Genomic DNA, 25,391 nt, shown 5'->3' with positions numbered 1-25,391 from the left:
CAGTTCAGTTCAGTTCAGTCACTCAGTCATGTCCAACTCTTTACGACATCATGGACTGCAGCATGCTAGGCCTCCATGTCCACTGCCAGCTCCTGGAGATTACTCAAACTCATGTCCATTAACTCAGTGATGCCATCCAGCCATCACATCCTCTGTTGTCCCCTTCTCCTCCCGCCCTCAATCCCAGCATCAGGGTCTTTTCAAATGAGTCAGCTCTTCAGATCAGGTGGCCAAAGTATTGAAGTTTCAGCTTCAACATCAATCCTTCCAATGAACACCCAGGACTGCTCACCTTAAGGATGGACTGGTTGGATCTCCTTGCAGTCCAAGGGACTCTCAAGAGTCTTCTCTGCTTTTTAATATGCTGTCTAGGTTGGTCATAACTTTCCTTCCAATGAGTAAGTGTCTTTTAATTTCATGGCTGCAATCACCATCTGCAGTAATTTTGGAGCCCAAAAAAATAAAGTCAACCACTGTTTCCCCATCTATTTGCCCAAAAGTGATGGGACTGGATGCCATGATCTTAGTTTTCTGAATGTTGAGCTTTCAGCCAACTTTTTCACTCGCCACCTTAACTTTCATCAAAACACTCTTTAGTTCTTCACTTTCTGCCATAAGGGTGGTGTCATCTGCATATCTGAGGTTATTGATATTTCTCCCGGCAATCTCGATTCCAGCTTGTGCTTCTTCCAGCCCAGCGTTTCTCATGATGTACTCTTCATATAAGTTAAATAAACAGGGTGACAATATACAGCCTTGATGTTCTCCTTTTCCTATTTGGAACCAGTCTGTTGTTCCATGTCCAGTTCTAACTGTTGCTTCCTGACCTGCATACAGGTTTCTCAAGAAGCAGGTCAGGTGGTCTTGTATTCCCATCTCTTTCAGAATTTTCCACAGTTTATTGTGTTCCACATAGTCAAAGGCGTTGGCGTATTAAATAAAGCAGAAATAGATATTTTTTTGGAACTCTCTTGCTTTTTCAATGATCCAGCAGATGTTGGCAATTTGATGTTTGGTCCTTCTTCCTTTTATAAACAGGTAGAATATCTGGAAATTCATGGTTCATGTACTGTTGAAGACTGGCTTGGAGAATTTTGAGCATTTCTTTACTAGTGTGTGAGATGAGTGCAATTGTGCAGTAGATTGAGCATTCTTTGGCATTGCCTTTCTTTGGGATTGGAATGAAAACTGACCTTTTCCAGTCCTGTGGCCACTGCTGAGTATTCTAAGTTTGCTGGCATATTGAGTGCAGCACTTTCACAGCATCATCTTTGAGGTTTTGAAATAGTTTAACTGGAATTCCATCACCTCAACTAGCTTTGTTCATAGTGATGCTTCCTAAGGCCCACTTGACTTAACATTTCATGATGTCTGGCTCTAGGTGAGTGATCACACCATTGTGATTATCTGGGTCATGAAGATCTTTTTTGTACAGTTGTGTGTATTCTTGCCATCTCTTCTTAATATCTTTTGCTTCTGTTAGGTCTATACCAATTCTGTCCTTTATGAGCCCATCTTTGCATGAAATGTTTCCCACTCCGACTGGTAATGCTGAAGAAGCTGAAGTTGTATGGTTCTATGAAGACCTATAAGACTTTTTAGAACTAACACCCAAAAAAGATGTCCTTTTCATTATATTGGACTCGAATGCAAAAGAGGGATCAAGAAACACCTGGAGTAACAGGCAAATTTGGCCTTGGAGTACAAAATGAAGCAGGACAAAGGTTAGTAGAGTTTTGCCAAGAGAATGCACTGGTCATAGCAAACACCCTCTTCCAACAACACAAGAGAAGACTCTACACATGGACATCACCAGATGGTCAACACCAAAATCAGATTGATTATATTCTTTGCAGCCAAAGATGGAGAAGCTCTATACAGTCAGCAAAAACAAGACCAGGAGCTAACTGTGGCTCACATCATGAACTCCTTATTGCCAGATTCAGACTTAAATTGGAGAAAGTAGGGAAAACCACTAGACCATTCAGGTATGTCTTAAATCAAATCCCTCATGATTATACAGTGGAAGTGAGAAATAGAATTAAGGGACTAGATCTGATGGACAGAGTGCCTGGTGAATTATGGTCGGAGGTTCCTGACTTTGTACAGAAGACAGGGATCAAGACCATCCCCAAGAAAAAGAAATGCAAAAAGGCAAAAATGGCTGTCTGAGGAGGCCTTACAAATAGCTGTGAAAAGAAGAGAAGTGAAAAGCAAAGGAGAAAAGGAAAGATATAAGCATCTGAATGCAGACTTCCAAGGAATAGCAAGGAGAGATAAGAAAGCCTTCCTCAGCTATCAATGCAAAGGAACAGAGGAAAACAATAGAATGGGAAAGACTAGAGATCTCTTCAAGAAAATTAGAGATACCAAGGGAACATTTCATGCAAAGATGGGCTCAATAAAGGACAGAAATTTCATGCTAGAAAGGCTAAAATACATTTCATGTGGAACTTGGCAGTGATTTAAAAAATATTCCCAAATGGCAATGGTGTTAGGTGATTTCAATAGAGTTACTTAAACTCTGCTCAGAAATGCTACCACAGATGATAATTATTAAGCAAACACACTTTATTTATATCTCTATTCCAGTCATTATTTTTTAAAAAATATTTTCATAATCTTGTTGAGCAGAGACCCATGTAGATAGTCTCACCAGATATTAGTAGATTAGATGATATAATGTGTGCTACACCTTTCTAAATCAAGTGACATTAAAGTTAATTAAAGCTTGGATATAGAATGACCTATCAAAAGCTAAAGTAAATTTTAATGAGTTGATTATAGAACACTTATTGGTAGTGTTGGCTCAATTGCTTTAAAGAGGAAGAATGAGACTAAATGTAATACCTGGTTACAAAGATTCTCAGAGCATTATTTATTAGATACAAGGCCTTAAAAACACCTTTTCATAAATTTAGTTTATGTTTTGAAAAAATAAGTGATACAAACTTTATCATTATATAATTTTTGGTTATTAGAGTTGCTAATTTTCCTTAGCTTATATTCTTGGTATTATCATATAATCAAAACATGAGAGGATTTATCCCAAGAGATTGTGTAGTAACTTCTTAAATGTATGCAGTAGCTAGGACTTTCTTTCCTTCTTCTTATTATTATTTTATGCCTTCATTTTCATAATAAGGTCTTTCATCATTATGACTAAACTTTGACTTATTCTCCTTTAAGAATACAGTATTTCTTACATCATATGTAAATCATAAGTAGAAACTCAATATCATCCTTCTTTAAGTACTTAGAATAATGGTCATATAAGAATTTCATACTTGTTTTTACTTAAAATTATTTTATGTTCATAACATACTAAAGCTGTAAGTTAAGCATGCATTCTTCTAAACACATTGCATTTAATAAAACAGCTTTTTTGGATTTATTATTCTAACATAGCTTGCTTAGATATATCAATTTAAAAGTAACAGGTATCTTTTTAAAGATATTGAGAAAAAAAATTAAATATTGATAGATTACTAGCTTAATTTCCACATAGTAACATATTTCACTGTAATAAATCTACATGTAAAACATTTTTATGGCAACTTTGAAAAAGCTAAAATGTATTATGTTCACATTACATGGTGACAAAATATAGAATTGTTACTCCTGTTATATAATATTGTACAAATGTTTGTGTATCTTCAACATTTAGAAAATGTCATGCTCTTTTCTCTATTATTCCATGTAATAGCAATTCACATAAAATTTGATTTTAGCATGGTCATTGTTTCCATGTATAAGTATGGCCTTGTGAGAGCTCTCACAGAAATTGTTAGCACCAATAAAATCATCTCTGAGATAACCTTTATTGGTGCTAACTGTATCCTTTTACTGGGAAAGTTCAGGTTCTAGCCATGTAGTCCATTGGCACCTCCACCCTGAAATCTTTCGATCTTTTTGACATATCTCCCATAAAATATATACAGTGGTAACATACAAAAAAAAAAAAATGATCTGCGGATAGGCATATTATCCACCAGCTCTTGCTGAAATTTCTCTGTCTCAATTAAAGACAACTCCACTTGGAAGGTGACTATTTTTCTCCACTCCACCCTGAACACCCTAGTTCATCTTTTCAAACCTGAATTCTTGTAATAGCCTCATTAATGGTTTTCCTGACTAAGCCTCATTCTCTCCTCTCCTTCACCAAAACAGTCATGGTTTTTCTCAACACTGAAGCCATCAATGATTCTGACAAATCTCCCATATGATGTCTCTTTTAAAACCCGTAATGGTTTTCCATCTTATTCAGAGGAAAAGTCAAAGTTCCCACTTAACTTTGTTAAGGTAAGCCAAAGTCCTAACTTCCTGTCTATATTCTTCTCCTACCACTTTTCCTCCTAACCTCCTCATTTTATTTCCATTAACTTGTTTACTAATCATTTTAGGCATATCCTTTCCCTTGCCATTTCTTTACTGGAATGCTCTTTCACTAGGTGTTCCTTACTTGTTTCAGACCACCATATCTAATTCAAACCTCTCTAAGTTCTGTTTCATATTTCCTGCTGTATTATTATAAAATTTAATAAGAATATTAAATTTTATTATTATAAAACAACACTATTTAACATATAGCTTACCTGTTTATCTTATTGATTATCTTATATCTCTAATGTGTAAGATTTAAGCACACAGATAATTTTGTCTGATTTGACACTACTCTATCTCCAGAACCTGGAACTGTGCCTAGCACATAGTAGCTCAATAAATCCATCTGAATGAATACATACATGAAGTCTCATAAAGCTTTTATATTGTGATTGCCTGGACATATGTTGTGAGTGAAGGAAGGTAAAGAAAACTAACATAGGAGTACTGATTCTCTTCCCCTTAAAGTGCATGATCAGCATCATATTTTGGAAAATTTGACCTCTTTTAGGGAGGGATATGGCTAGTAAATATCTTCTAAATTAGTAAAAAAAAAAAGTTCAACTGAGTTGCAGAATGAACGGATTAGCAAAGAAAGTCACCGATACAAACAGAAGGCTGTTTTATAACTGCTCCTGACAGTTTGGATAACTGCTAAAGTTGGCCAGTCACCTCAAAACTGACCTTGGGAAACACTGCCAATCTTTCCTCTACTTTCACCACTCATCCTTCAAGGGATCATGGCCAAAATCACTAGTGCCACATGTGATGCATGAGATACTCTGCCAGTCCAGTGATTTATTAATAGTAAATTTCAGATGAGTGTACTACATGCTGCATATATAATATAGGGTTTATGTAGCGGGCAGTGGGGGTTTACACACAAATATGGACCTGAAAGCTTGCTGTCCCCTGAATACTGTATTATTCCATAATACAGGCTTCACACAGAGGATCTGTGTTAGCATGGTGAAAGTTCCATCAAGGAGGGAACTACTAGAGTCAGCATGCCACCAAAAGCACATCAAGCCCACTTCCATACCATACATCCTCTAAGGACCACCCAGATATGTCACGTATTAGTCTCATCCTCTGTCCTTAGAGGGCTCATTTAATATAAGTTTTTATATCAGTTCTGACTGATTCCAGGTAGAGTGAATTCCACAGTAGTTTCTGCCAACAGCACAGCTATAGAAAGTTATTTAGGTCAGTTGGTTAAATTTTTAACAGAGAAAGAGAATGATTTACTTCCTCTATTCCTTATGCACCTACCAGTGTTGGGTATGTTCACATCTGGTAAACCCAAGTTTGTCATATCTTCTTGAAGATGAGAGAGTCCATTTATCCACATTCCAAAATGAGTTCCACAGGGATCCAAGGGTTGCTATGTTGTCATCATTTGTGACATCTGGGCAGGAGGGAGACAATGATGGCCAGAAGACATTCTGAGATAAAGTCAGTATCTGTATTCATGTCTGCCCCAGTAGCCTTTATGAACATTCACTTAGGTCAAATCAAATACTATCCATTCACTCACAGATAGGACAGGGATAGACAAGGGAGAGTACACTATTATAAAAATGATGGAAGAATCACTTTTCTTCTCACCACTTAAGGTAAAGAGATAAGTGAAAGAAGATATCTGCCTTTGGAGTAATGTGATTTTTTTTTTTTTTTTGCAATATACATGCAAAAATTGCCTTGACTCTTTTTCTCTTTTCTTCCCACCTCCCAACTGATGGGAAAATAACAAAAGCTGGTTATCCTTCCCAAAGTGGAAAGTAGAGGCCACCAAATAACTTTTTAAAAGTAAGGCAATGACTGGATTATATCTCCACCCTCCACTAAGTCAGAGTCTTATGATCATAGAGAACTGAGGTGGCTGACCAGTGGATAGTCTTTATTTTCCCCATCTTCTTACTATTTGGTATACTCAGAATACCCATAGAAGCAGTGCATATCTAGGAAAATAGTAAAGCTTGACCTCTATTTGTGCCATTTCATATTTATACACAAATAAGTTGAAACTTTTGAAACCAGTTGCAGTGTTTAGGTTTTACAAGGAATTAATATAATATATAGAAGCTCAAAGACATTCTGTTGTGTCAATGGATCTTTACATTTTATTTTATTTTATTTTTTATTTTTTTATTAGTTGGAGGCTAATTACTTCACAACATTTCAGTGGGTTTTGTCATACATTGATATGAATCAGCCATAGAGTTACAAGCAATAAATGCTGGAGAGGGTGTGGAGTAAAGGGAACCCTCTTACACTGTTGGTGTGATCTTTACATTTATTTTGCAAAAATTTTGATCAGAACAAGTCCAAATATGACATACTTAGTAGCACTAAGTCACCTATGGTTTTAGTTGATGGCTAAGCAGCATATTATGCTGGTATCTAACCAAAAACATACATGTCAAATAGCAATACATTAGGTTCTTACTAGTATAGGCGTATGTTACTTGTTTTATTGCACTTTGCAGGTAGAGCTTTTTAACTGCAAAAGGTGTGTAGCAAGACTGCCTGAAGCAAATCTATGACCACCATTTTTCTAACATTTGCTCACTTAATGTCTCTGTGTCAAATGTTGGTGATTCTTGCAACATTTCAAAGGTTTTCATTATTATTATATTTGTTACAGTAATATGTGATGAGTTATCATTGATGTTACTATGAAAATATTTTGAGGGCAAACTACATCCATACAGAGAACTTAACTTTGTATGTTGTGTGTGTTCTGATTGCTCCAATGACTGGCCATTTCCCTATCTCTCTCTCTTTCCTTGGGCCTCCCTATTCTCTGAAACACTACAATATTGAAATTAGTCAACTAATAACCCTACAATGGTCTTTAAGTGTTTGAATGAAAGGAAGAGTGTACTTCTCTCATTTTAAACCAAAAGTTAGAAATGTTTAGTGAAGAAGACATGTCAAAAGCCTAAACAGACCAAAATCTAGGTTTCTTGTGCTAAACAGCCATGTTGTTAATGCAAAGGAAATTAAAAGTGAACACATGAATGATGAGAAACTGCAACAGCCTTATTGCTGATATGGAGAAGTTTCACTGATCCAGAGAAAAGACTAAACCAGCCACAACATTTCTCTAAATCAAAATCTAATACAGAGAAGGCCCTAACTCTCTTTAATTCTGTGACGTCTGAGAGAAGTGAGGAAACTGCAGGACAAATGTTTCAAGTAGCAGAGGTTAGTTCATAAATTTGAAGGAAAGAGGGCATCTCCATAACCTAAGAGGATATTAGGCAAAACAGCAAATACTGATGCAGAAACTGCAGCAAATTTTAGAGAAGATCTAACCAAGATAATTAATGAAGGTAGTTATATGAAAAAAACATATTTTCAATTTGGACACAATAGCCTCCTATTGGAAGAAGAAGGCATTTAGGATTTTCACAGAGAGGAGAAGTCAATGCTCGGCTTCAATACTTCAAACGACAGGTTAACTCTTGTTAGGGGTTAGTGTAGCTAGTAACTTTAAGTTGAAATCAGTGCTCATTTACCATTCTGCAAATTCTAGGGCTCTTAAGAATTACACTAAATACCCTCTGCCAGTACTATATAAATGGAACAACTAAGCTTGATGGCAGCATGTCTGTTTATAACATGGCTTATTGAATATCTTAATACCACTGTTGTGATTATTGCTCAGAAAAAAAAAATTGTATCAAAATATTACTGCTTGTTGACAATGTTCTTGGACACCCAATAGTACTGATGGAAATATACAATGACATTAATGTTGCTTTCATGCCTGAAAACACAACATCTATTCTACAGCCCATGGATCAAGGAGTAATTTTGATTTTCAAGTATTATTTAAGAAATGAAATTTTTAAGGCTATAGCTGCTATATGATTCCTCTGATGAATCTGGTAAAGTAAATTGAAAAACCTCTGGCAAGGCCTCACCATTATAGATTCCATTAAGAACTTATGTGATTCATGAGAAGGGGCCAAATGTCACATGAAAAGGAGTTTGGAAGAGGTTAATTCCAATCCTCGTGGCTGATTTTTAGGGGCTCAAAACTTCAGTGGAGGAAGTACCTTTTGGATGTGGTAGAAATAGCAAGCAAAACAAAATCAGGAGTGGAGCCTGAAGATGTAACTAAATTGCAGCAATCTCATGATAAAACATTTACTGTTGTCTCTTATGGATGAGCAAAAAAATGGCTTCTTGAGATGGAATTTACTTTGAGTGAAGATGGTGTGAAGATTGTTGAAATGATAGCAAAGGTTTTAGATTATTACAAGAACTTAGTTGATAAAGCAGTGGCAGAGTGTGAGACAGTTCAATTTTGAAAGAAGTTCTACTGTGAGTAAAATGCTGTCAAGGAGCATTGCATGTTACAGATAAATCATCGGTGAAAGGAAGAGTCAATCGATACAGCGGACTTCAATTGTTTTCTTATTAGGAAATTTTCACAACCACCGTAACCTTTAGCAGCCATCCCCCTGATCAGTCATGCGTGCTTAGTCACTCAGTCGTGTTTGATACTTTGAGGCCCATGGACTGTAGTCTGCCAGGCTCCTTGGAGTCCATAGGTTCCATAGGTTCATAAAACAGTCTGACAAAACTTAGCAACTAAATAACAACAACAAATGTAAAATTTTTAGATATAATGCTATTGCACACTTCATAGACTACAGTTAGTATAAACATAACATTTTTATGCTCTTGGTGAGTGAGTGAGGTCGCTCAGTCGTGTCTGACTCTTTGCGACCCCGTGGACTACCAGTTTCCTCCGTCCATGGGATTCTCCAGGCAAGAATACTGGAGTGGGTTACCATTTCCTTCTCCAGGGGATCTTCCCAACCCAGGGATCGAACCCGGGTCTCCCACGTTTGAGACAGACGCTTTTAAGCTCTGAGCCACCTGGGAAGCCCTTTTATGCTCTTAGAAACCTCCAAATTCATGTGACTCTCTATTGCAATATACATTTTTGGAATGGTCTGGAACTAAACCATGATCTCCCTGAGGTATGCTTATAATTCCATTGTCAATATAATGGTAATAATACTAAGTTTGAATTAAAATATTTTTCTATAAAGTTTGTCAGCAGGTAATATGTTTTTGTTTTGCTAAATTACATTAGAATTTCATATTCAGAAGTGCAATCCACTTCCAATAGGGCTGAATATACAGGATACCATTTGGCTAGCATATTTATCCTATGTATTTTCAGAAACAGGAGAGAAGCACATATATTTATTAGCACTTAAGATCTAATTTCTGGTCAAATACAGTCAAGTTTGCAAAACGGATGGTCACAATGTCATCTGTCTTGATTTGGCAGACTATGTGATATTTAGGGAAAGCCTTAACAGCAGACCAAATCTATTTAAGCATGCTAATTTTGTGTTATATTGCATTAAAAAAAAGTTATATTTTAAATTTATTCAATATCTTTATTTCAGATTATTTTTATACAATATTAAAATTACATGAGAAAAAATAATGAAAAATGACTTTTTTTCATTTGCAAAATAAGAGTATGAATGACTTCATATTGATGGAGGCAAAAATTTATTTTAAATTTTTGATGTGCAAAAAATCTGTACTGCAGACAGATGACTAAATATCACCAAACACTTACTGATTTATCAAGGATTAACTAATTTTAAAACATTTATATTAAATAATCTCACCCAGCCATCATTCTTACTGGGCACTTACATTGTTCCTGCTTTTTTTACTATGATGTGATGAACAACCATTGCATAAATCTTTATTCATGTGCATGAATTTTCTTTTGAAATATTCCTGAAAATGGAGATATAAAATCAGAGTGCTTTTAATTTTTCAAGACTTCTGATTTATCTTATCTAGTCACCTTCCTAAAAAGTTGTCATTTACATTATAACCAGTAACATAAGGTGATCATCTTTCTGTACTGAAGTATACTATTTTTTGGTATTGAGAATTGAAAATAGACATAAAATTGTGTGTGTGTGTGTGTTAGTCACTCAGTTGTGTCTGACTCTTTGTGACCCCATGGACTCCTCTGTCCAAAGGATTCTCAAGGCAAGAATACTAGAGTGGATTACCATTTCCTTTTCCAGGGGATATTTCCAACACAGGAATCAAACCTGGGTCTCCTGTATTTGCAGGAAGATTCTTAACTGTCTGAGCCACCATAATTTTCAGCTGTTTATTAGTTAGGGTTAACTCATACACATTTTATTCATTTTCATCTTTATTTTTTATTTTTATTTTTTTTTAAGTTTGCAAATTCTTTATATTTCCAGCTGTTGAGACAATATTTCTGAGAGCTGAGGTTACCTCTAGCGGCGAAACCAGAGCCAGCTATTAAGCAGCCAGAATGCTACAGTAATTGAATACATGACCATTTCTCTTTTAGCCCGTTCTTTGTTCTCCTCTTCCAGAAGTTGCAGACGTCTATTTAGTTTGATTATCTGTCGTCTTAATGAAGCTGCATCTACAACTGTCATGTCTTCTGAAGTTCCTTCAATCATTGCATCTATATTTGAAATGCCATACATGGAGTCAGTTTTGACCAGCTGTCCATTTTGGCGAACAGCATTTTCACTCATAGAGCGTTCTCTTTTTAGCCTGCCAACTGCACGGATTTCTTCGTTTTGAGGGGTTGGAGCAGGTCTTTCTAAATCCAGAAAATCTAGCGGCCTTTCACTCAGTGTAAGCACACGAGGTGGTGTTTTTAGAGCCAGAGGCTTAAAGGGAGTTGACTGTATAAGGTCAAGATCTGCTGGTCTTGAAAATGGAATGTCTTCATTATTTCCTGCTACCACAATTCTCTCTGGAACTTGCATGATCACACTAGCGTTTGAAACTCCTTCTTGAAATCCTTGCTCCAGGTCAGCGTTTGGTGGTGCTACCTTTAATTTTTCCGGGACCCTCATTCGCTGACTAATACCTTCGGTGTATTCCATTTCATACTGAATTCGACTAATTTCCGCCATCTCAGCAGCAGTGGGAGAAGGAAAGGCGGCCCCACTCACTAAATGTGTACCAATTACTGCTTGCTTTTTGGCATTATCTGCTTCTGTGCTTCATATTAAATCCATTAACTTGCCTCAGTACGCACGTGCTGGATTTAGGGCCACTTTTGTCCCCCTGGGCCCGCTGGAGGGTCCCCCTCATTTTCATCTTTAAATGAAATTATCTCCTCAAATTTTTGTTAAAGCATTTGTACTTTTGTCATATTTAACTTAGTTTTCTAAGTTTGTCTTTGGAAATTATCTTATTGTTGAGGTTTTAAATATACAGAAATATTTTAGTTTTATTTGATCAAACATAAAAATAATTTTCTTTGTGATTGACTTGTTTCTGTTTATTTATTGAGAAAATCCTTCTTCTGACTATTTCCCTCCATAAAAAAAAAGGAAAAAGAAAAGTAAAAGAAAAATCTCAGGCTTGGTCATACTCTGAATACAGAGAACTTGAAATTTCCTGCCCAAATGCCAATTAGGTTGTTTGCAAAGTCTACTCAGCAAACCTGGAGTGATAGTTCAAGTTTGAGGCTTGAAAATCAAAGAGAACTGTTGTGTAGGTCCCAGTCCAAGTGCAGGAGAAAAACCAATGTCTAACTTAAGCTATCAAGAAAAGAGCAAATTTTCCTTTCCTCTGCTTTTTGTTCTATTCAGGCCCTCAATCAACTAAACGTTTCTCACCTACAATCTCCTGAACAGAGGGCAATGCCCTAAACAGAGGGCAATCTCCTCTGTTCAGTTTACTGACTCAAATGCTAATCTCATCTGAAGACACCCTCACAGAAATACTCAGTAATACCCACCCAGGGCACTGGAACCCATCAGGCTCCTCTGTCCAAGGGATTTCCCAGGCAAGAACACTGGAGTGGGTTGCCATTTCCTTCTCCAGGATATCTTCTCAACCCAGAGATGGAAACCTCAAAACCGTGTCTCTTGTATCTCCTGCATTGACATGCAAATTCTTTACCACTGAGCCACCTGGCAAACCTTACTCAATGATAATGTTTAGCCAAATATCTGGGAACCCCTTAATCCAGTCAAGTTGATACATAAATTAAACATCACACCACTGGATAGTGTGCAATAATTAATGTGTTAAATATTTCAACTCACATAGCCTACTAGAAATATAAACAGAAAGGTACTGAAAATTATGATGCCACTAACTACAAAACCATCAGGGCCATAATGGAGAGAGATCAGACATGCAGTTTATCATACTGTAATTATCATTGTCTTCATTTACAAAATTCCTTTAAAAACCAAGTACAAGTCAATAACATCCTTTTAAAATCGCATTGTGTTCTCATAATTTTCAATATTCAATTGTTTGTATTTTATAAATATCCTCTTATATGTTATATGTTAAATATTTTCTTAGAAATGTTAAGGGAATAAAACACCATAACATTATGTAACCATCCAGATTACTTAAGTTAAAAATTCTGTGATGTAAGGAGATGTGAACTTTTGCTTGGCTTTCTCACTTTAGCTGACTGTTAACACTGGGCTTTTTTATTTATAAGAGAAAAGGTAGCATAATTTAATTGTATTATACAGTTCTTGTCTTAATCACATTACTAATATTTGTAAGACTTCTATGCTTTTTAATTTCTGAGGATTAGATAATATTTAGAGAAATTATATTCTTTAACATACATTTAGGGAAATTATGTATATTCATAAAATACTATATCTGTTTTAGAGAACCTTTATGCACAAAATTTAATCTCCCTAACCTTTCCCATTGACTGCCCATGAGTATAACCCATTATTTTAAGTTAAGCTTCTTTTTATATTCTTACTACCATGACTTCTATATGCTATACTATGTGGAACATTTATTAAACCCAGAACGCTTAATATTCTATATTGGCCATTATGGGCATTTATGTTCATAGATTGCATATCAGAGCTAATTATTTTCCCATGTCAAAAATGCTAGTAGAATGTCTCAGTTATTGTATCAATAATTCATCATTACAAATCAAATAAAACATCACTTACTAGAAAGGACTTTTCAACCTTTGAATTAGCCTTAGTTTATCAATAACATGCAGTCTGTTTTTTTAATCATTCAAAAAATACCACAAGTCAGTCAGGGTGTTTTCTATCTATAAGGATCCAAAATTGCACCTATGTGAATTTTTTTTTTTTACTTTTTTCTCTTTTTTCTTCTCTCGTTTTTTTTTTTGTTTGTTTGTTTGTTGTTTTTTAAACAAAGGATTTACTAGCACTCCATAAAGAATTTTCAAATGTTTCTGAACTTCAAGAACATGGTATTTTATAGAGACTCTCTTAAGAATGAGATATAATGGCTGAAGCAATTGCTGGAAGGTTCAAACTCATTAATTGTAACAAGGCTGTCTGCCTGCACAGGATAGCTGGTTACTGTGCAGACAGCTACTAGGAATGATGATCCAAGTTTCTAACAGTGCTGTAAGTAATTTAAAACATATTGCTTCACTGTACAGCTGTTTAATAGTGATGTCAACTTTGCATCTGAGAAAGTAAATGATGTGTAGAGGGGTTTGTTTGGAAAAATAGCTACAAGTTTTCATTATCTGCCAGGGGAAAAAGGCTTTAGTAAAATAATTCTTTGATTCTATTACAGTGGTATAAACAGACCTATGTGTTAAGGTGTCTCTATTTTATCCAACTAATTTAGAGAGTAAGACATTGAGCTTGTTATGAGATTATCATATTCAATCAACCAAAGTTTACTATATTGTATGACATTGAAGGGTAGAAGAATATCCCACCTCAAAATATGTCACTTTGGCATAAGAATTATTTTGAGCTAAAGGCACTAAAAACAGTAGATACAAGAAGAGTGAGCATTCAAATATCCTTTTCTTCCTGAAACAAGAGATTAAAAACTCCCATGTGAAAGATGTGTTCCATGTACTAGGAGAAAAGATATATTTTTCGACTGGGAATCAAAGCTGAGAGAAAATAAGAATTCTGCAGAGAATAAAAAGACTTTGTTAAAACAATTCTTTTTTTTTTTATGGGTTCACTTACTTTAATAACACTACATTTACTATGTTATCACCATGGAATGTAAATTCAGATTAGACAAGAGAATTTCACAAGTACAGCAAAGCATTCTGTGATATACCAAAAGTTTGTATAAGGTCTGACCAAACCAGCTTGTTCATCAATAACTTCCATTATAGCCATTTTATTTAGTTGATGATTCTTTCAGAGAAAATAAACCTACTGCCAACATTTAAAAGTGTTTTTCATTTACCTTTGTATTAGCACTTAAAACATACATTTGTTTAAAAATAACATTTAAAATTATTCTAATATAACAGCAGCAAATGGAGAAGGCAATGACAGCCCACTCCAGGACTCTTGCCTGGAAAATCCCATGGACAGAGGAGCCTCGTGGGCTGCTGTCTACGGGGTCACACAGAGTCGGACACGACTGAAGCGACTTAGCAGCAGCAGCAGCAGCAAAATATAATTCTGCAATTATAGAAGAGCTAAAAGGGATCTACAATATAAGTTATTCTCAGGTCCACAACTATGATTCTAAAATAAATACTACTTCAAAGTGGCTCTGTCACCAGCTTTTTAGGTTTGGCTTAAAAACACACAGACATTCAGGGAGGTTGAAAAAATTTGTATTCCATGCTGTGTTCTGAAAGGGTTCCTCAAGAGCAAACCAGCCCTTAAAACAGTACTCAGTAATTGGGGGGGAAAAAAAACAAAAACAAAAACAAACAAAAAAACAGTACTCAGTCTACAAGAGAGTCAGAAAGTTAAATTAACTGGGGTAAATAGGCTTCCTACATTACATCAAAAACATATGATATTCTGCAGCAACTGGGAGCATTTTCAGGATTAGCATGTGGTCTTCTTTGGAACTTAATTCCAACAGGAGAGTTTAAGAAGGTGGACAGGTACAATTATCAAGTGTATTTAAAAGTGACATGTTACTTTTGTGCTGATCTGACTCCCCTGAATGATCTAGCTAGTGAACTAGTCACCGGTAACGTGGTCATTATGCAAATTTAGTATGCAAGAAAGGAAACCAATATTCAAATTACCATGTTCTTGTCTGACCCAAACAATTTATTTTCAACATAAACATATTAACTTCAATATGAGATGTCTAACTTAAGCAAGCTCCACCACCACCGAGACCAAGATAGCATTCCTCTTCTAAGGTTTAGGTTTTGCCCAGAATTCTTGATACAGGAAATAGGCCATTGCGTCATAAAGTCATTGCTGTCACAACAAAGCCTTGGGCTGCCACATGCATGCGGATCAGGGGAATAGACATTTTAGTATTTCCCCTGTTCTTCAATCTGTATAATCCATATGCAACAATTGCCATTCTAACAGGGGCAAATGGTGCCTCTCTAGATTTTTGGATGATTTTAGATCCCTGATCTTCATTATATGAAGAAATAGAAATATCTGTGTCGCTTGCCATAGTAATTGAAGAATCTTCAGACAACTACAAGACGTTTCATGTTCCTACTGGCTTCAAACTTTGTTAAAATAATTATCATCTTCCTTTAACCTCCCCATATATTTCAGTTACTTTTCTACAATTGTCTCTCTTTGTTCAAACTAGTATAAATGTATTTAGATTTTGCCATTTTGGGGGGTCTTTTTTCATTTCCTTTTAAGGGCTCCTCTGTCACAACTTACATAAATATGTATGCTTTTCTCTCGTTAAATCTATTTTTTGTTGTTGTTCTGTCTCTCAGTCATGTCCGACTCTTTGTGATCCCTGTCATTTACCATCTCCCAGAGCTTGCTCAAACTCATGTCCATTGAGTCGGTGATGCCATCCAACCATCTCATCCATTGTCATCCCCTTCTCTTACTGTCTTTAGGCTTTACCAGTATCAGGGGGTTTTAATCTATCTGTTTTATGTCAATTTAATTCTCAGGCACATCTGGAAAAAGGTTAAAGGGGTTTAACTTCCAAGAGGTTAAAGGCAAAATTTTGTTTCACCTACATCATTAATGAAGACTATATTTGGTATATTTTGTACAAAAACTACTTAGGATTGAAAAAAAAAAAACAGCATATGCAATCAGCTTTACCACTTTGTAAAGATGAAAATGAGATGTATACATGTGCTCAAGGAAGGCTGAGGAGACAAATGACGCATATAACTTTCAGAGGATAGTATAAATTGAACTGTATGGAAGAACTAAGAGAAGAGGCATGTTTGAAGAGCAAAATGATTGACATATTCTTTATCTTGACCAGTGGAATGAATCCAGTGGATTTCTAAAAGCAAAGAAACTTGCTTTCTGTGTTCTGTGTTCAAGAAAGTTTTGACTATTTATATTAGGTCTGCTGTGTTGATTTCTGATAACATTCATATTTGGCACATCATTATTTTTGTTTTTTCATGTTTTCAGAGAAACCATAACATATTTTAATGTTTATTTAAATAATATATCAGTCTTAAACTATTATTGAGTTTTCATTAGCTTTATCTTCCCTCTTGCTGTAGTCCATCCTGTCCATTTACAATTAATTGAAAATCTGGTTTCATAAACTTCCAGTGGGCTACCTGGCAAGGGAGGTTCCTTGTTTATACCTTAAATTCCTAGTTTCATCTACAAAGTTTAGAAAAGTATCTGCGAAGATAGAATGATGCAGCCACCAACTCTAAGACATACTTCATAATTAAGTTCCTAGAACCATCTCCTGATTCCAGTCAAGTTGGGATTCCAAAAAGTAAATTGAGTGTCTACAGTATATACATAATTAGATATTCAGAAAGAAGTGCTAAGTCATGGATCACAGAAGGTAGTAAGTGCAGACAAGAGGAGATACTAGTGTTTTATGGCAAGTGAAAAACACATGACACTGCCTCAGCTTCTGAACTTAAATTAGTAATGGGAGTATTACATATGTTTGCCACTGTATGTCTCAGTTTTAAAAACCAAAACTGTTCCTCATAATGTTATACATTTTTATAGTATAATACAGTCTAGTACATAAATGTTATACAAAAGAGGTTATTGCAATTATGTGTTTATTTCATTAGCATTATCCAACTTTTTTCTTGCTAACATATTTCACATTCCTTTATCACTACCGATATTTGGTTTTCTGACAAAGTCTTGTTGACAATTGTTGAAAGTATTTCAATACTCAATAGGAAAAATATGCTAAGAAAAGCTAAGATTTGAATAAAAATAGTATAAATATTCAATAGTATATATAAAGTTTTTTTGAATTAAAAAAAAGTATATTTATTTTTGGCTGACCTGTGTCTTGGTTGCTATGTGAGTTTTCTTCAGTTTAGTGAGCAGGGGCTACTCTCTGCTTGTGGTGTGTGGGCTTCTCATTGCTGTGGCTTCTCTTGTAGAGCACAGGCTCTAGGCCCGCAGGTTTTAGTAGCTGTTGCTCAAGGGTTCTAGAGCATTGGCTCAGTTGTGGTGCACTGGCTTAGCCACCCTGCAGGCATGTGGAATCTTACAGCAGGGATCCAATCCATGTCCTCTCAACTGGCAGGCTAATTCTTAACCACTGGACTACCATGGAAGTCCTAACTTTAAAAAAAAATTATCAGTGAATTCCTTGTGACAAGCTAAATGTTGAACAATGGTACATGAAAAAGCTACTTTATAAAATTAAGAGGGTTCTAAAGAGGGTAAAGTGTACTCCTACAAAAGAGAGGCAATTCTGAAAGAGTTTGGTAGTCCATTATGATTAAAATATCCAGAATATATGGAAGCCAGAGACACAGTTTTAATGAAAGTGAGTATCAGGAAGTAAAATATAAATTTTCACATCTGAATTTTCATACCAAACTCTGCTTCAAGGGAACATGACCTAAGATAAGCATCAAGAATATCTTAATTTTATAGCTAAGGAGGTGATGGTATTACTTGTACTTTGATAGCTGTATTCTGTTCATATTTTAGTTCTAATCTGTTAGTCTCCAAGCCTCCCTTTAAGATGGACTGGGGCTTTTAATAAGAAACTTACCTAAAATAATCTATGTTAATGGATTTGCTATAGGGCTTTCTAAACCCATGCTTTTATTAAAGATAATTAAGAACTATTATCCATAAATGTAAATATTTAACATATTATGAATAGTGAAATATTACTGAAAGTATATCTTTAGTTTTCATGGCCACTGTGGGTTTTTTATTTATTTATTTTTTTATCAGAAAAATGGGCTCATTTGGGAAAGTATTTCAATTTGGGACAAGCAGGCTATAGAAAAAGCTGTAGGCAAGTCCATCAAAGAGGAACTTTATTTTATGGAGAAAAGGAGGAAGTTGGAAAAGCTTGTTTTGAATAAGTCCCTTGGAGGAAAGCAAGAATTCTAGGTGATGATAGGTTCTCACTGGCTCATTTACTGGGGTGGTTGACACACAGTGTGTTGAGAGTAGAAATTTTCATTCACTTAATGTTTTCTTTGGCTGCAACTTGCATGTGAGTTTGTATTTATTATCTCATGAAAGCTACATAAAGCCCACTGTGGTTGCCTTAAAGAGGACATTAGCTTCCTCAAAACATTAAACATCAATAGAATTTGACCACCCAGTTATGTTCTAAGAAATAACCCACTTTTCTTTATGAATTAAATATCTAAATAATTGAATTAAATATGATTCCTATTTTGTCCAATCCCTATTTGTCAATTAGGAACGTCATTCTGCTTTAATGCAAATATCCATTAGAGTTGTATATTTTCTTTTTAAAAATTACATATTACTCATCTAGAAAGTTGGATCTAATTTGGTCCAATATTTAGCTAACTAATTCTGGTAAATAAAATTACATTAATTTTATATTCTATTATTGGCTCTAAAGTAAAATGATAAACCTGTTATCTCCATTTCAGTTAGTGTTTCACTGAGATGTTCAAATCAGAAATGTGATAATCATCTTTTATTCTTATTCCTTACCTTGACACATGGACTATAGTATCCACTGCTAAATACTAATTATTTTACCTTCAGAATATATCTTGAATCTGTATACTTTTTCTTTAACTCCACTGGTAATACTCTAGTTTGAGCCACTGGCCATTGTAGTTGCTCATCTAAACTGTGAAAACAGCTCCCTAAACAGATTCTTCTCTTGCTTTTTCTAGTACCACTTTTTCCTACATAGCAGTTAAAAGAGCAGCATCAAATATGTATATTATCTAGGGTGAAACACCAGCCCAGGCTGGATGCATGAGACAAGTGCTCTGGCATGGTGCACTGGGAAGACCCAGAGGAATCAGGTAGAGAGGGAGGTGGGAGGGAGGATCGGGATGGGGAATACATGTAAATTCATGGTTGATTCATGTCAATGTATGACAAAAACCACTACAATATTGTAAAATAATTAGCCTCCAACTAATAAAAATAAATGGAAAAAAAGAGCTATTTTTATTAAATCTATATTGATAGTTTCCTGCTTATAAATTTTAGTTTCTTGCTTATACATTTTCAGTGGCTACTCATATTATTCAGAATAACTTGGAACTCTTAGTGTAGTAGGTTAAGGTGTGGCCCCCCAAAAGATATGCACAAGCCCTAACTCCCTCTATCTGTAAGTATGATCTTTTTGAAAATAGGTATTTTCAGATGTAATTAAGCTAAAATTTTCAAATAAGACCCTTCTGGATTTAGAGCAGATTTTAATGCAATGACTGGCATTATAAGAAAAGATTTGGGGCACAAGGAGTCATAGGAGAAGGTGAGCTGATGATGCAAGCGGACTGGAAGACAATCACAAGTCAAGGAATGCAAAGGAACTCCAGCAATCACCAAAAGGTAGGAAGGATGAATGCTTTCTTAACATCCTTAGAGGGAGTGTGGTTCTGCAGACATCTTGATTTCAGATTTCCATCTGTTAGAACTGTCAAAAAATAAATTTATATATATTTTTAGCCACCAAATGTGTGGTAATTTGTAACAGAAATCCTAGGAAACCAATACACACTAAGTGACTTACAAACCTCAGTAAGGTGTTGTTTACTATATCAGTCCAAACCTCATTTCATGGCATTCTCCTCTACATTCATTACACATGACTGTTTATGTTCGTAAAATATACCATAATTTTTGCACTGGCTGTTCTCCTTGCCAAGAATGCTCTTTACCCAGATCCTCCCAGGCAGCATTTCTCATACTTCAGGTTTCAGTTTAAATGTCATCTGCCAAGTGAGAATACCCCCATGAATAGCAAAATTTGCTTATTGTTTCATCAACTATAAAAGTACCTATTTATGTCCTTATAGCATAATAGCTTGAATTTTGCAATTTTTGTTATTTACGTTCTCTACATTTCTTAGTCTGTACAATTCTTGAGAGTAGATAATATGTATTGAGACTTCCAAACAGTATTCTATTTCCAGTTCCTAACATAAGGCCTAATATTAAAATACTCAATAATTGTGCACTGAATGAGTGGATGAAGGAATTAAGTTTCTCAATCATTGAGGAAAGCATTTAATATGTTTTTCAGACAAATGTGCCCTGCTTAGTTTTAGAAATATTAACTATAAGTATAAATTCACTTGAAACATTTCCTAGTAAATAACACGGATCTGGGAAAACTTGGGTCCAATACACATATTCCTCAGTACTTCTGTCAGAATATTTCCAGTACCTCACAGAACTGTGCTGCGATGTCACATTTCAATAATAGATGCTGCAATTTTGCCTGTTATGTGTTTAAGTCCGAAACCAACTTTATTAAAAATCATTAACTTACAGGAAAAAAAATGAGAACCTGGCTTTATCAATACCTTAAATATCTAAGATAAATATTTACTTCTATCTTAGAAAATAACAGTAAACTTCTTAGAAGAATAATTTCTCATGAATTAAAAACAAACAAACAAACAAACAAACATTCCTTGAGTTTCCCAGGCGTCACAATGCAGGAGACAGAAAGAGAAGCGGGTTTGGTTCCTGGGTCAGGAAGATCCCCTGGAGCAGGAAATGACAGCCCAGTCCAGTATTCTTGCCTGGAAGATCAAATGGACAGAGAAGCCTGGTGGGCTACAGTCCATGGGGTCACAGATTTGGACACGACTGATCAAACACACACACACACACACAGAAACCTAGTTGTACTAAATTAACTTGAGTTGCTCATTTAAAGTTACTTGCCAATGTCAAAGCAAAGAACCCCTTCAGTTCAGTTCAGTTCAGTCTCTCAGTCATATCCAACTTTTCACGACCCCATGGACTGCAGCACGCCAGACCTCCCTGTCCATCACCTACACCTGGAGTTTACTCAAACTAATGTCCATCGAGTTGGTGATGCCATCCAACAATCTCATCCTCTGTTGTCCCCTTCTCCTCCTGCCCTCAATCTTTCCCAGCATCAGGGTCTTTTCAAATGAGTCAGCTCTTTGCATCAGGTGGCCAAAGTATTGGAGTTTCAGCTTCATCATCAGTTCTTCCAATGAACACCCAGGACTGAACTCTTTTAGGATGGACTGGTTGGATCTCCTTGCAGTCCAAGGGACTCTCAAGAGTCTTCTCCAACACTAGAGTTCAAAAACGTGAATTCTTTGGCACTCAGTTTTCTTTATAGTCCAACTCTTACATCCATATATGACCACTGGAAAAACCATAGCCTTGCCTAGATGGACCATTGTTGGCAAAGTAATGTCTCTGTTTTTTAATATGCTATGTAGGTTGGTCATAACTTTCCTTCCAAGGAGTAAGCATCTTTTAATTTCATGGCTGCAATCACCATCTACAGTGATTTTGGAGCCCCCCAAAATAAAGTCAATCACTGTTTCCACTGTTTCCCCATCTATTTGCCATGAAGTTGAAAGAGTCATTTCCTAGGCAGGTTGATAAGAAGTCTAGGGGTCTCCAAGGAGAGAGGTTTGGAATACTCAAGGAAGAAGAAAGAACAAATTTTTACTTTTTTTTCTTCTACATTCCTTAGGATTATATAACAATAATGTATCCTTCCTGAGGACAGTTTCTGGATTAAATCCCCTGGCTAATTATGTTATCTTAAAAAATAAATTATGGGAGTAGGTCTGGTCTTTACAAGGATGTATCCTGCCTGAGGACAGTCTTTGGATTAAACCTTCTGGTTAATTCTGTTATCTTAAAATGTAAATTATGGGAGTAGGTCTGGTGAGGTCTTTAACAACCTCCAGACATTCTTTGGATTCATTGGAAAGTATATAACTCCATTGCTAACACTAGCAAGTGGGTACTCTTTCTACCCCCTTCTGATGTCTATGTCAGAAGCTTTCTCTATCTCCTTTATACTTTAATAAAACTTTATTACACAAAAGCTCTGAGTGATTCAGCCTCATCTCTGGCCCCGGCTTGAATTCTTCTCCTCCGGAGTCCAAGAACCCCGGCATCTTTGCGTGATTCAGCAATAACCTGTCAAAGTGATGGGGCCAGATGCCATGATATTAGTTTTCTGAATGTTGAGCTTTAAGTCAACTTTTTCCACTCTCCTCTTTCACTTTCATCAAGAGGCTTTTTAGTTCCTCTTCACTTTCTGCCATAAGGGTGGTGTCATCTGCACATCTCAGATTATTGATATTTCTCCTGGCAATCTTGATTCCAGCTTGTGCTTCCTCTAGCCCAGTATTTCTCATGATGTACTCTGCATATAAGTTAAATAAGCAGCCTGACAATATACAGCCTTGACATACTCCTTTTCCTATTTGGAACCAGTCTGTTGTTCCATGTCCAGTTCTAACTGTTGCTTTCTGACGTGCATACAGATTTCTCAAGAGGCAGGTTAGGTAGTCTGGTATCCCCATCTCTTGAAAAATTTTCCAGAGTTTATTGTGATCCACATAGTCAAAGGCTTTGGCATAGTCAGTAAAGCAGAATTAGATGTTTCTCTGGAACTCTTGCTTTTTCAGTGATCCATTGGATGTTGGCAATTTGATCTCTGGTTCCTCTGCCTCTTCTAAAACAAGCTTGAATATCTGGAAATTCACGGTTCACATATTCCTGAAGTCTGGCTTGGAGAATTTTGAGCATCACTTTACTAGCATGTGAGATGAGTGCAGTAGTTTGAGCATTCTTTGGTATTGTCTTTCTTAGGCATTGGAATGAATACTGATCTTTTCCAGTGCTGTGGCCACTGCTGAGTTTTCCAAATTTGCTGACATACTGAGTGCAGCACTTTCACAGCATCATCTTTCAGGATTTGAAATAGCTCAACTGGAATTCCATCACATCCACTAGCTTTGTTCATAGTGATGCTTCCTAAGGTCCACTTGACTTCACTTTCCAGGATGTCTGGCTCTAGCTGGGTGATCACACCATCGTGATTATCTGGGTCATGAAGATCTTTTTTGTACAGTTCTTCTGTGTATTCTTGCCACCTCTTCTTAATATCTTCTGCTTCTGTTAGGTCCATACAATTTCTGTCTTTTATTGAGCCCATCTTTGCATGAAATGTGCCCATGGTATCTCTAATTTTTTTGAAGAGATCTCTAGTCTTTCCCATTCTATTGTTTTCCTCTATTTCTTTGCACTTATCACTGAGGAAGGCTTTCTTATCTCTCCTTGCTATTCTTCGGAAATCTGCATTCAAATTGGTATATTTTTCCTTTTCTCCTTTGCTTTCCACTTCTCTTCTTTCACAGTTATTTGTAAGTCCTCCTCAGATAGCCATTTTGCTTTTTTGCATTTCTTTTTCTTGGAGATGGTTTTGCTCCCTGTCTTCTGTACAATGTTACAAACCTCTGACCATAGTTCACCAGGTACTCTGTCTATCAGATCTAGTCCCTTAAATCTATTTCTCACTTCCACTGTATAATCATAAGGGATTTGACTTAGGTCATACCTGAATAGTCTAGTGGTTTTCACTACTTTCTTCAATTTAAGTCTGAATTTAGCAATAAGGTGTTCATGATCTGAGCCACAGTCAGCTCCCAGTCTTGTTATTGTTGACTTATAGAGCTTCTCCATCTTTGGCTTCAAAGAATATAATCAGTCTGATTTCAGTGTTGACCATCTGGTGATGTCCATGTGTAGAGTCTTTTTTTGTGTTGTTGGAAGAGGGTGTTTGCTATGACCAGTGTGTTCTCTTGGCAAAGCCCTATTAGCCTTTGCCCTGCTTCATTCTGTACTCCAAGGCCAAATTTGCCTGCTACTCCAGATGTTTCTTGACTTGCTACTTTTTCATTCCAGTCCCCTATAATGAAAAGGACATCTTTTTGGGGTGTTAGTTCTAAAAGGTCTTTTAGGTCTTCATAGAACCATTCAACTTTAGTCTTCAGCATTACTGGTTGGGGCATAGACTTTGATTACCATGATATTGAACCCCCTTGACTATGTTAATATGTTAGTTACTGTGAAAATAAGAGATTCAATAAATATGTAGTGAAACAGTCACAAGAGAAAAACAAATTTCATGCTTAGAGGAAGAGTGTTAAGTTTAAAAACCTTTATTTCTTAACATTTATTAGGTATATAAAACCTCTTATAAATTTATTTTTAAAAGTTTTTGAGCTAAATGAATAAAAACAATGAGTGCTTAAAGACATGGGGTAAAATAAAACAGACAAAACTTTAATAGCTAAAAGGCATGTTTTTCATAATTTACACATTTTTATGGAAAATGCTAAAGGTCCTATAGATTTATTAATATTTTACTCAGCTTGATTCATACCATATCTGTAGAATGATGATGATAGAAGCATATAAAATTTCTGTCCTTTGTACACGATCAGCATATTCCCAGAAAAATCCCATTAACTATCATTTGAGACTATAAAGAGGTAACACAGAATACAATGTAGCACCATCTCTCTAACTGAATCCCATTGCCTGTACAATTTTTTTTTCTTTTTTTGTATTGCAGGATTCTTTGCACCGTTATCAAGGAATTTTAAACTCAAATAGCAACATGCTTCATTATTCTCTGACCTGAGAACTACTGGTATTTACATGCCTTGATGTCTGATGAAATATATGTTGGTATAAAGATTACTTGCTGTGTTAGCCAGTCTCCAAGATGACCCTTGCTGATATCTCTACTTGCTGATATTCATGTCTTTGTGTTGTCCCTGTCTA

At 35.8% G+C, this 25,391-nt stretch overlaps 2 protein-coding genes across 2 annotated transcripts; both read right to left on the bottom strand.

Moving 5' to 3' along the window:
• Window positions 1–10,628: 10,628 nt before the first annotated feature.
• LOC133061491 (mitochondrial fission factor) lies at window positions 10,629–11,515 on the bottom strand. The gene has a single exon (XM_061149499.1). It carries the CDS (start codon window positions 11,343–11,345, stop codon window positions 10,689–10,691), a length of 657 nt encoding a protein of 218 aa, XP_061005482.1. The 5' UTR covers window positions 11,346–11,515; the 3' UTR covers window positions 10,629–10,688.
• Window positions 11,516–15,600: 4,085 nt separating this feature from the next.
• LOC133061489 (HIG1 domain family member 1A, mitochondrial-like) lies at window positions 15,601–15,822 on the bottom strand. Its single transcript, XM_061149498.1, has one exon. It carries the CDS (start codon window positions 15,820–15,822, stop codon window positions 15,601–15,603), a length of 222 nt encoding a protein of 73 aa, XP_061005481.1.
• Between the last annotated feature and the right edge of the window lie 9,569 nt (window positions 15,823–25,391).

The sequence above is a fragment of the Dama dama genome, chromosome 9, assembly GCF_033118175.1.
Source record: "Dama dama isolate Ldn47 chromosome 9, ASM3311817v1, whole genome shotgun sequence".
Lineage (NCBI taxonomy): Eukaryota > Metazoa > Chordata > Mammalia > Artiodactyla > Cervidae > Dama > Dama dama.
Note: the sequence above shows the minus strand (reverse complement) of the source record. Positions and strands in the feature narration are given on the sequence as shown.